This window comes from Copidosoma floridanum, unplaced genomic scaffold, assembly GCF_036245765.1.
Source record: "Copidosoma floridanum isolate Cflo_tuat_1 unplaced genomic scaffold, Cflo_Japanese_pri ptg000021l, whole genome shotgun sequence".
Taxonomy (NCBI): Eukaryota; Metazoa; Arthropoda; class Insecta; order Hymenoptera; family Encyrtidae; genus Copidosoma; species Copidosoma floridanum.
In genome coordinates this window covers 21,936,336-21,946,736 of record NW_028321898.1, presented here as the reverse complement: position 1 = coordinate 21,946,736, position 10,401 = coordinate 21,936,336, and the positions used below count along the sequence as shown (strand labels likewise).

Below are 10,401 nucleotides of genomic sequence, written 5' to 3'. Positions count from 1 at the left end.
AAAAAACAAAAATTAATTCACATGAGAATAATCTGTCGAAATTTCAAGTTTTATAATATGCCAAAATACAGCTGAACAAGTATTTATAAATAAATGTACGATGAACTGGCATAAAATTTCATTCTCCAATTGTTTCGAACGAAATCGTTCGATTCAAACACTCAATTGTACATCTTCGATTTCTCGGAATGACGGCGTTAATCAAACGCCGATTAACGAACGATGATATTTCTACTTTTCACCTATTGCAGACTCTTTGCGCGATCATTCGCTGCACAATTACCTAACCAACGAACAATAAACATATATCTGCATCGGTGGTACAGAGCTGCAGAGTTTCTAACGGAGGGGGAGGGGGGGGAAATAATACGCAGCCGATTTGACTTCTGCGTAAACATTTCATTTCCCTAACATCGCTGCATCTCTGCTGCGCATAAATTATACAACCATGGCAGTGGTGTCGATTAATCGCTCCTCCATAGCGCGTGAAATTTAATCATCTGCTCTGCTATCTGCGAAGTGATCAATTTGCCGATAGGATAGACACATCTCGACGGAATAGACGCTAATACGCGATGCTTATCAGGCGTATCGTATTCTCTTCTCAAAACGGATATGCACTCACGCTCCTATCGGAGATGCTAATTCTTTTTATTCCCTTCCAGGCAATCTTCTTCATCTCTCTTTAAACTCTCGGATTATAAGTGCAGCCTCCGGGTATAATCGGCTTTTTGCATTTTTCCAACTATTGGAGGGGCAACGGCTGTATAAAAGCGCTTCTTATGCCATTTTATTAACATTCAGCCGAAGATTGTTCCAAGTCTTGGTTAACGTTTCAAAAAATATTTTCTCTAGTTTTCTCGCGCGAGATGCGCCTTATTGTCGGGGCCTCCTTGGCCCTGATTGTATTTTCGTTCGTTGGTGCTCGAGCGTTTCCATCAGGTGATTTTTTTAAACATAAGTTATGTGATCGTGGTAATCAAGAGTTGTGACCTTTAGTGACCTTTAGTGTACTAAATTAGTGTAGTGAATATTTTTTATTCGTTTCAAATTTAATTATCAGTAGTGACACTATTGTATTTTATTTAAAGACATGATTATGAAAGCTACAAAGTATTATTTCTTCAATAACTAATTTTGATTAACACATTGATATTTTTTTAGGTGAATCGAAATATGGACCAATTATTGACAAAGGTAACTCTTTTTTTCAATATACAATAAAATTTTATTTTGAAAGTCTTTGTCCAAAAGTAGCTCTGAATTAATTAATTTATTTATTTACCATGGTAAAGATTCATGTTTTCTTCATATACATGTATGTTTAATTGCAGCCGATGCAATTAACCAACCTGAGAGGGTTTTGTCACTATCAGATGACCGGGAAAGATTACACCGCAATTTTAAACGAGATGTAAATGATCAAGCTTCAAATGATAACTCAAAAAGCACAAGTAATAATTCTGAAGATGGTCAAAATGACAATGCTAATGCAAACTCTGAAAATATTACTGAGAATTCAACTGATGATACTAAAGATAATCAATCTCAAGGTGATGGATCAACTACCAAATCATCTGATAATGATGAAAATGACGCTCAAGCATCGTCAAATGAAAACGAAGAATCTGAAACACCTAAAAAATCAAACGAAAATTCAACACCATCTAACAAATCAAATAAATCCGCGCCGAAAAATAAATCATCTCAGAAAAGTACAACTACAACATCGTCCTCATTAGATAATGAGTCTGATGGTGGTGATGGTAACACAGATGATTCAGGAAATAGTGATAACGCTGAGTCAGCCAACGAGGAAGAGGAATCAAATAACGATGATCAAACCACACCTAAAAATTCAAAAAAATCGCAAAATAAGAACAAACCAACAAAAAATAATAAGTCTACGACCACGGAAGCTTCAAACGATGAAGACTCGGAGTCAGAAAATTCTAGCAATCAAAATACAACACCTTCCAACAAATCAAATAAATCCAGGCCGAAAAATAAATCATCTCAGAAAAGTACAACTACAACATCGTCCTCATTAGATAATGAGTCTGATGGTGATGATGGTAACACAGATGATTCAGAAAATAGTGATAACGCTGAGTCAGCCAACGAGGAAGAGGAATCAAATAACGATGATCAAACCACACCGAAAAATTCAAAAAAATCGCAAAATAAGAACAAACCAACAAATAATAATAAGTCTACGACCACGGAAGCTTCAAATGATGAAGACTCGGAGTCAGAAAGTTCTAGCAATCAAAATACAACACCTTCTAACAAATCGAATAAATCATCTCCAAAAAAGAAATCATCTCAAAAAAGTGTGACAACAGAATCGTCAGCATCAGATAATGAACCCGATGATGGTGATGATGACACAGAGAATGCAGAAAATGATGACAATCCTGATTCGCCTAATGAAGGAAAAGAATCAAATAACGATAATCAAACTACACCGAAAAATTCAAAAAAACCACAACCTTATAATAAGTCAGCAAAAAATAATAAGTCTACAACCACAGAAGCCTCAAATGACGAAGAATCAGAAAATTCTAAAGAAAATAATTCGAAACTAGATGATGAGTCTGAATCTCCAGATGAACAAAGTTCTCCCCCAAAAAATAAAAAACAACCAAATAGACCAAATAATCAAAAACCAAAAAATAAGTCTTCAAAGAAAAACAAATCTACCACCACAACGACTGCAGCGAATGATGGATCTGACTTAGAGGATCCTCCAGAAGATAATACAGATGATGATGAAAATTCTGAAACACCCGATAACCAAGATTCACCAAAAAATGATAAAATATCTCCAAACAAATCGCAGAAACAGAGGCCAAAAAACAAATTGTCAGGTAAAAATAGATCTACCACGACATCGGCATCAATCGATGACCAAGATACAGATGAGGACAATTCAGATCAAAATGACGATTCTGATGCTCTCGATGAACAAACTTCTTCGCCTAAAAATAATAAAAAACAGCAACCAAATAATTTAAAAAATAAGAAAACAAAAGCTAAGCCTTTCAACAAAAATACATCTACAACTCCAGCAAATGATGAAGCAGAATCGGAAGAAGCTACAGAAGAGACTTCAGATGAAGCTGGAAATTCAAAATCCTCTGATGAACAACCAAAAAATAATAAAAATTCTCCAAGCAGACCTCAAAAACAGAAACCCAAAAACAAATCGACTGGTACACCATCTTTAAAACAGGATGAGCCGGAACTGGAAGATGATGCTGAAGTAGAAGAACCACCTAAAATTAATAAAAGAACTCCCTCAAATAATGTACGAAAAAATTCTAAAAATAGGCCATCAAAAAGTAGAACAACAACTACTGAAGCATCTGCAGATGAAGAAGAACCAGAAGAGTTAACAGATGAAGATACTGATGACAAAGAAGATACTGAATCATCCAATGAAGAAGTAGATGATTCCCCAAAAAATAAGAAAAAACCACCACCACCAGCTGATCAATCGCGAAGCTCGAAAAAACCGCCGAAAAGAGGTAAAACTACTACTACGGAGGCGCCAGCAGATGAATCAGAGCCAGAAGAATCTGCTGACGAGAATCTTGATGGAACTGATGATGCAGAAACATCAAACGATCCTGAAGAACCTCCTAAAAGTAATAAGAAAACATCGCCTACTAGACCACAAAAACGTCGTCCGCAAAATAAACCAACTAAAAATAAGCCTACTACTGAAGCACCACAAAATGAAGATTCTGAAGAACCTGAAGAGGAAGAAGATCCTGAGAACACTGATAATGGTGACACTTCATTAGAGGATCCACCTGCTCCACAAATTCAAAGACCATCAAAAAAAACTCCAAAACCACAAAGACAGCCTTCCAAGACATCAAATAAACGTAAACCAACAACTACTGAAGCTTCAGAGAGTGAGAATACTCCAGACGAAGAAAATTCTGAGGACGATGTGGAAAATGGTGAAGAGGAGCCAATCCCTTCACCAAAACCTCCGAAAAAACCATCAAGAAATAAAGCTACACCAAAATCAAAGTCTAAAAATAGTTTTACCTCTAGGCCTCAAAACAAAAGAAAGCCATCTAGAACAACAACATCAACAACGGAATCAGCTCCAGAAGAGCCTGATTATGATGGTGAACCAACAGAAGAAGAGCCATCTGATGGCGATGATAACGAAAGTGTTCCATCTACTCCTAAATCATCTAAAAAACCCAATGCTAAAAAACCTAAACCTACTACACCTAAAATTGAGAATCGTAACTCTCCAGATGAAGATGAGCAAGATGAAAATCCTGATAATCAAGGAGAGAATTCTGATGGACAAGGAGGAAATCCAAACGAAGAAGACGAAAATCCAATTGAACCTGGAGATGATGGTCAGTATCATCCAAATGATCAAAATGAAAATCCAAATGGACCTGGAGATGATGGTCAATATCATCCCAATGACCCAGATGATAATGGATGGCAGGGTGCTTATCAACCTGGATCGAATGAAAAACAGCCAGAAGGTGATAACGACAATTCAGAGCAACCAAAACCGACAAAGCCTAAGCCAAATAAAAAAAAGCCTCCAAAAAGACCTAAGAATCCTACCACTACTGTTCAGCCACAACCTGATGATGTTTTTAAAGGTGTTGGTGGATACAGAGGTGATGTCGAAAACATAGACCCTTTCAATCCTCAATTTAATCCGTTTAACCCGTCTGAAATGCAGCCACCGTTTCCATTTCCCTTTAATCCACAAGAACGACCATCTGATTTTCCATTTAATTCATCTCCTGGTTTTAATCCTCTACATATACCACTAAACCCATTTTTTCCACAACCACCATACGATTCTGAGAGTCAACCTAATTCAGGAAATCCGCAACAACCAAGAGGCCCAAGCCAATCAGGGAATCCACACCAACAACAAAATTCGCCGCAACCGAAAAATTCACAAAAATTGAAACCACCAAAACCCAAACTTGATCCTAAAAATATGCCTCCTCAACGCATTATTATAAGATGGTCTGGAAATCCATTTCTTGCTCCTCTATTAGGTCCAATTTTAGGTTTACGCATCTCCTCTCTTCCTCCTTTTGGTACTGGTGCAATGGGTCCTTCACGTCCAATATTGATAAAGATCCCTTATTCAGGTAATCCTTTTTTGACAAAAAGAGCATCTGACGATTCTTCCAATCCTAAAAATATTCCAGATCCTTGTGATTGTGAAGAAGAAAAATCACAAGCTGTTCCAGTTTTAAGGATACGAGCTCCATGGCCAGTTATGGCTAGTAGAATAAAGATCAACTATTGAATAAAACACTTGTTATGAATTTTTCATGATATCCATACATGTATTATGCGTGTAGTACACTAAAAGTTAATCAAGTAATGAAATGTCGTGTATATTAAAAGTTACTCATAATTTTGTCAACCTTGATTACATAAGTTATTTCATAATTCAAGTAGTAAGAGTAGCTAAAATTGTAACTAAACTTATCATCGAAAAATCATTTTAATTTTATTATTTTTGTATAATAATAAAAATCATGTCGAAGTATCTGCATTACAACATTTATTTCAAAATCAATTACAATAATAAGTATTGTTTACATCTTAAATCATAAATCAGTTAATAGATGGAAAAAAATTCAGTTTCTACGAAGAAATTACAGCCAATTACTGATCAAACAACAAATACTAATTTCATGTGCATGTCTATGTTTCATCGATTCAACGTTGTCAATGGATCACAAAAATGCACACACCGTACATAGCAATTATTATAATTAATGCAGCTTTCAATTATGTGTTAACCATGTTAATTTTTGTCCGAGGTATAAATACAAAAATTCCAGGCACGAAAATATATTTGATATTTAACTGTTTGGAAAGTCAATGGTAAATAATAAAGTTTCTTTAAAAATGGGGAAAATACTAATTTTTACAGTGGTTTCCGCAGCCTTACTAAGCGTTTGCTACTGCCAAGGTAAATTTTTTCATTTATGTTTATGTTAAGAAGAAAAACAAATTGCAAACTCATTCATCGAATTTTCATTTTAAGTACTTCTACATGTAAGTTACGTTCCACCTTCTCGGGCATCAGTGCACTCTAATAAAGCAAAAAACCATGCATTTTAGTTTCAGAGTGAAATTGATTTTCCATCATTAACATTGTTTTCAGAAAAAAAGGTTAAAAAAAAAAAAAATTGTTGATGCTTGAATTCCACTCATATTTTCCATTAAAAGTGTATCGTGTCTTTTGGAAAAATTATGTTTTCATGTACTTCAATTCAATTCTCTAAACAATTTTAATTTCAAATGACTGAATTTAATTTTAGGAATTGCCGATTGGTTTGGTTATAGACCTAATCCACCATACAATCCGTATCAGAATAATTATTATGGCAATCAATATGGAAATCAATACGATAACATGAATAGAAGGAACCAAGAGCGAAGAAGAATGTTTGATGACGAGAGAAGAATTTTCAACCAAGAAGAAAGACTTCTCGAAAGAGAACAATTGTATGGTAGACCTCGCTTTCAACTTCAGTTTTAAACATCAAAGAAAATATCTATTGTAATACTTAATATTACTCTTTCTATTTTATCCCTACTTACTATAATTAATATGTATCTCTCATCTTATATAATTAAAAAAAGTATAAGATGTCTTTGCAATGTTACGAATTAGCTAAGATTCATGTAAAATAACGTGTAGACGTTTTTCAGAAAGTAATAAAATTAAAGTTTACTTGATCAGATACACTTCAATAATGCAATAAATGGTTTTAAAAAGAACAAGAGTATTTTATTTCATTTCTGGGATGAATTAAATCTAATTACCTACTTTACTATTTCTTAGAACTATCGATTGCAACAATGATTACTCATGTTGTTCATGATAAGTATGTACCTAGAAAACTTTAATTTCAATCGAATGAAGTGTACAAACAAGTTTTTTAGTTACCCGTAGCTTGCGTATAAAAGAACCGGCAAGCAGAGGAGGGAGCTAAGTTGATCTTTTACTGCAGTGCAAAGTTTTGTTCTTTAAAAAAAAAAAACTAAATAAATAATTGCTTAAAAATGAAACTGCACATTATTTTATTTATCTCTTTTGTAGCTTTGTTCAGCGTTTGTCAGGCACAGTTTGGTGAGTTTTGGTCTTAAAAATTTGTATATAATTTTTCTTTCTCACGTACTTTTTGTAAGAGTCAACAATTAGTAAATACACAATTCTGTTGTTGAAAAAGCATTTTCTTGCATTGGAACTTTATTTGATTTTTAAAAATTTTAGGAAGAATCATGGGAAGAGGTAACGGAATGGGAGGAGGATACGGTGGAAATAGAGGATATGGTGGTGGACGAGGAGGCTACGACGGTGGCCCAGACATGAATGGGTACGGAGGAATGGGAGGATATGGACAGATAGGTCGTGGAGGTAAAAAAATTTACATTTTTTTAACCGATTAAAAGGTTAAGTATATTGTAGTTTTATCAAGTGAGAGTATTTCATGTGTTAACTATAATTTTTTTTTTGTCTAGGCATCGGCTTTGGAAGATAAACGCCGTAGCACGAATTTTCGGAAGGCTACTTCAGCAACTTACTCCTGTCTTTATGTATTTTTATTGTTGGAATATTGAAATTATAATTGACAAAAAATGCTTATTTTCTCTCATTAAATTACTCCTTATTTAAAACTACTTCTCATGTAATTATTATAGCCACAAAACTTCCTTATGTAATACGTTATCTAATTAAAACCTTATTTGTTTTTTCTCTTATAATGATTATAATACAAAAAACTTTTCTTTGCCAACTGCATGAATAAAATTCTTTAATATCGGTACCCAAGTGAGACGTTCAGAACTTATGTATTATTTTTTATCATGAAGCAACTAAAACATCACTTTACTTTCCTATTTTAAAAGATTGATTATCGCTTGACTAAAGTTTTTTTATTTATTGTGTGATTGGTTGAGACTGGTCACATGGTTTGGTTGGTAGGGTGTAAAAAAATCAAAGGCATTAAATTATTAATAAATGAAAATAAAACGATATTGAGTAATGAATGGTGTTTGATTTCATTTGTTTATCATTTTTAAAAAATGACTAAACGAACAACTGTATTTATTTTAAGTTAATATGAAATTAAATTGTACGTCACGTAGTGTAACGTGTATGTATTTATACAAAAAAATTTTTCAATATAATTTATTTATTTACACAAAACTTTGTACATGGTTAATGGCAATATAAAAATTGTATAGGTAAAGTATAGGGGTAAATGATCCAATTACTACGCAGGCACCAACTACTGCGTACATGTCAGTAATACAAAATAAGAAAAACAGAAAATTCATATGCGCAGACATTGTAACACGTTTGGACATTAATAACATTCAATCCAGAATCATAATTTACATCATGAAATGTATAACTGTTAACAAAATGATTTTTAACGAATCTGACCTACAAAAGTACATAGCCGTTCGCAGTAGATAGGTCTGAACTTTAACACGCAAAGCCTTATGGAACATACGCATATAGTCATTGGGTTCGCAGTTATTGATTTTATGGCCATCCGCAATAATACAAGCAAGTGATATATATCAACACTAAAACAATTATTTTAAATAAAATAAAGTAACATAATAGAAAAAAAATCTTCGTTTTAACCGCACAAGATTTTGCGGATGCCGATAAACTGAAAATAATTTAGTTTACATCGTAAAATATAAAGGAATAAATAATTTAGCATAGTTACAGATTTTGATCCGCATATATTGGGTTATTTACCTCAATGAAAAAATTAATTAAGTAGTGTAGTATGTGCATACTAAATAGTAAAATATGGAAATTTAGTAATGATCATAAAACTAGTATTAATAGCGTAGATCATGAAAAGTGCTTATGACATTACTCAAGACTTTACTATTACATTACTTACTAAAACGTCCACAATGTACAAAACCATCATATAATAATTTATTTAACTTTTAAAGCTGCTTTTAAAATCATGAAAATTCAGTTTGTGATGGACAGTATATAAAATATACGCTCACTGGACTTGGCAGTCGATAAGATTGTACCCAAATACTGTGGACAGTTTTAGGAAGGGGGTTTGATTAAATAACACGAAATTTCAGCTGGGGGTGGGAGAGCGAGGAATCAAGTTTAAGTATGAAAAAATATTCTTTTATTTTATTTAAAACAATTAGTTTATCCTACAGAGATTCTTGAATAACTAAATGCCAGATTCTCCTACACCCGTTATCAGAGATATGGAAGATTGGGAAGTTGAATGACTTTCATTCGTTCAGATTTAATATTTATATTAATACTCATTATAACTAATGTAATATAGTTTGTTTCAAAAATTGTCACTTTAACACAATAAAAAATGTTAATATTTAATTATTTTTCACTAATATATACATTACTCACACTGCTTGCTTACATACATTACTTGCTTTTGAAAAAGAGGGAGGGGTTAATTTCTGATGTACTAAAATCCACGTACGGGGAGAGAGTTGTTGAAAAATCGTTCATGATATTTAAAGTACGGACCCCAAAAAATGGAATTAAGCTTTTCTATTAAAGCACAATCCCACTTTTAACAAAATCCATTATGATAGAGTACTTTTGACTATTATGAATATTTTAAAACCGTTGTTTGGAAAACAGAAGGGCGAATTCTCTTTTGGAGCACGTAAAATATCCTATTATCTTTTTTCATGAATTTTTTTGTTACTTTTGTATGAAAAATAATTTAATTGATTAGTTTTTAAGTAGTACATTATCATCATAGTATCACTATTTTTGTATACTCCATAGTTTTAAGAAAAAAAGAATATTTACAAGATATTAAAAAATATCTTGTCAACACTGGTATATATCTCACTGATATTTTGTTGACTTAATATTGTTGTAGACAATATAAGACAACTTTAACATTTTCTTACATTTTATTGAAGATGTTACTTAGATTATTATTTTTTAATAAGCAAAATATTTTTGTAAAGTATAAAATCACCAAATGTTATTTGATTTATACTTAGTCATGGATCCTGCTTAACCATTTCTTGAGTAATTATTATTTTAAAGTCAAGTGCTGGTTTGTACGAATTGATAATAATTTTTATAACTCTTTGGGGAGCTTCTTAAATTAATTTTCAGTTATAAAGTGGTGAAAACAAAACAAGCTCTGAACTATCTCTGTATACCATTAAAAGTAAAATTTAAAAAACGCACTGCTGGCATTTTAGTTTTTATTATCTGTTGTACGTAGAATAATAATTTTTTGCAACTTTCATCCAAGAATTAGAACTTTTATCTCAGAATAAAGAAAATAACTTTTGATAGTATAAGAAAGATTTTTCTAAATACAAAAACTT

General features: G+C 32.6%; 2 protein-coding genes across 3 annotated transcripts; both read left to right on the top strand.

The window, feature by feature from the left end:
- The first annotated feature begins 789 nt into the window (after window positions 1-789).
- LOC106641848 (uncharacterized) lies at window positions 790-6,621 on the top strand. Of its 2 annotated transcripts, XM_014356398.3 has the most exons (4): window positions 790-942; window positions 1,165-1,197; window positions 1,335-4,523; window positions 6,342-6,621. In XM_014356398.3, exons 1-4 carry the CDS (start codon window positions 870-872, stop codon window positions 6,560-6,562), a joined length of 3,516 nt encoding a protein of 1,171 aa, XP_014211884.2. In that variant the 5' UTR covers window positions 790-869; the 3' UTR covers window positions 6,563-6,621. The 2 variants fall into 2 exon arrangements, with proteins under 2 accessions (XP_014211884.2, XP_014211883.2); XM_014356397.3 differs by lacking the exon at window positions 6,342-6,621 and having other exon boundaries at window positions 1,335-5,560.
- A 411-nt stretch (window positions 6,622-7,032) lies between these two features.
- LOC106641850 (uncharacterized) lies at window positions 7,033-7,707 on the top strand. The gene is made up of 3 exons (XM_014356401.2): window positions 7,033-7,156; window positions 7,301-7,444; window positions 7,549-7,707. Exons 1-3 carry the CDS (start codon window positions 7,090-7,092, stop codon window positions 7,566-7,568), a joined length of 231 nt encoding a protein of 76 aa, XP_014211887.2. The 5' UTR covers window positions 7,033-7,089; the 3' UTR covers window positions 7,569-7,707.
- Window positions 7,708-10,401: the final 2,694 nt, after the last annotated feature.